The 1,241-nt window shown below is 58.8% G+C and overlaps 1 protein-coding gene across 2 annotated transcripts in view; it reads right to left on the bottom strand.

Moving 5' to 3' along the window:
* Window positions 1–1,234, bottom strand: part of CAV1 (caveolin 1) — a 38,383-nt gene extending 37,149 nt beyond the window's left edge. Inside the window, exon 1 of one of the 2 annotated variants that reach the window (XM_019654764.1) lies at window positions 1,126–1,234. In XM_019654764.1, the coding sequence (XP_019510309.1) occupies window positions 1,126–1,155 (30 nt within the window). In that variant the 5' untranslated portion in view covers window positions 1,156–1,234. Of the gene's footprint in view, window positions 1–420; window positions 517–1,125 lie in introns of those variants that run through there. The other variant, XM_019654765.1, reaches the window with a different exon arrangement.
* Between the last annotated feature and the right edge of the window lie 7 nt (window positions 1,235–1,241).

Here is a 1,241-nt window from a genome sequence, read left to right as displayed (position 1 = left end):
TTAATCTAAAAAATTATCTTTTATATAAAACAAACATGAGCATAATGGAAAGATGAAATGATAATTAAGAAAGACATTTGAACATTCCATACCTCTGACTTCTCTCCAGTTCCCCTCCCTCGCTCCGAGTGCTTCACCTGCTCCATGTTCCGGTCCCTCAACCCCATTCCCCATCTCTCCATAATCTTTCCAACTTCATCCTTAAGATTCAACTTGAACTCTCCGACCCTTGGAATGTCCCCATTTCGTTGCTTTCTGGCCGCGTCTCCCTAGCACCTGCCCGCATCTCCCACCCTCCCTGTGCCCTCCTTGTCCCTCCACAGCTCCCCCAACCCCCGTGGTGCTTACAGCCCCGCATGCCCCGTCTCTGGGCGGAGCCCTGTATCAGTTCCCCAAACTTCCCTAGAACGATCATCTCACCTGCACGACTCCCCGGACCCACCCTTAGACCACTCCCAGGCTGCCGACCCGTGGATGAACGGCGGCTGCGTTTGAAATAACGAGGTCCCTACTCCCAGAACACGAGGAGGGTGGTTGGAAGGGGTGGTGGTAGTTGGGGGGAGGGAAATCCGTCCCTCTCCAAACACCCCTGCCAGGCTCAGAGATGCAGGAAGAGTTCTTGAGGTGGCCTAAGAGCTTCGGAAAGTGCAAACACCGCACGCGCCGTCGCGGGGGCCAGCCCGTCCAGGCGCCTGGCGGGGAGTCGCTGGGGGCAGTCCTCAGGACTGCGTGGGAATGACCTCCCACCAGACCCAGCTCTCAGCCTCCCAGCAAGCACCGGCCGGACCGTGGGGGTCCTGCAGTAGGGCAGCACCTGGGACCCACCCAGAAACGCGTCCTGGGTCAGGGAAGCCCAGCTTCAGAATCCCGACCCCCTTTCCCCTCTAGCTTAGCCCTCCCCTTGCCCCCCACCCCGGGCCCGTTCCCAATAGGAAAACGGAACATTCCTGCCCCCTCTTTGCCTCCCGCCCAGGCCCATTCCTCAGCAGTGCCAGCGCTAGAGGAGTGCCCCGAAGTCGAGAGAGGGCTGGGGCAAGGAAAGCAGCCGGGGTATTTGGAGTGGGAGATAGCAGAAGCAGGCGCTCCTGGCGTGCCCGGGCCCGGCGCGCACCCACCCGAGCCTACCTCGGAGTCTACGTATTTGCCCCCAGACATGCTGGTCCGTGGCTCAATGAAGTCTCTGAGCAGATTTCCCTGGGCTGTGATTTAAGGGAACTGAGGAAGGAAGATCTTGTATTGTA

This window comes from Hipposideros armiger, unplaced genomic scaffold (genome assembly GCF_001890085.2).
Source record: "Hipposideros armiger isolate ML-2016 unplaced genomic scaffold, ASM189008v1 scaffold_230, whole genome shotgun sequence".
In the NCBI taxonomy this organism is placed as follows: domain Eukaryota; kingdom Metazoa; phylum Chordata; class Mammalia; order Chiroptera; family Hipposideridae; genus Hipposideros; species Hipposideros armiger.
The sequence above is the reverse complement of the archived record's forward strand: the minus strand, read 5'-3'. Positions and strand labels throughout refer to the sequence as shown.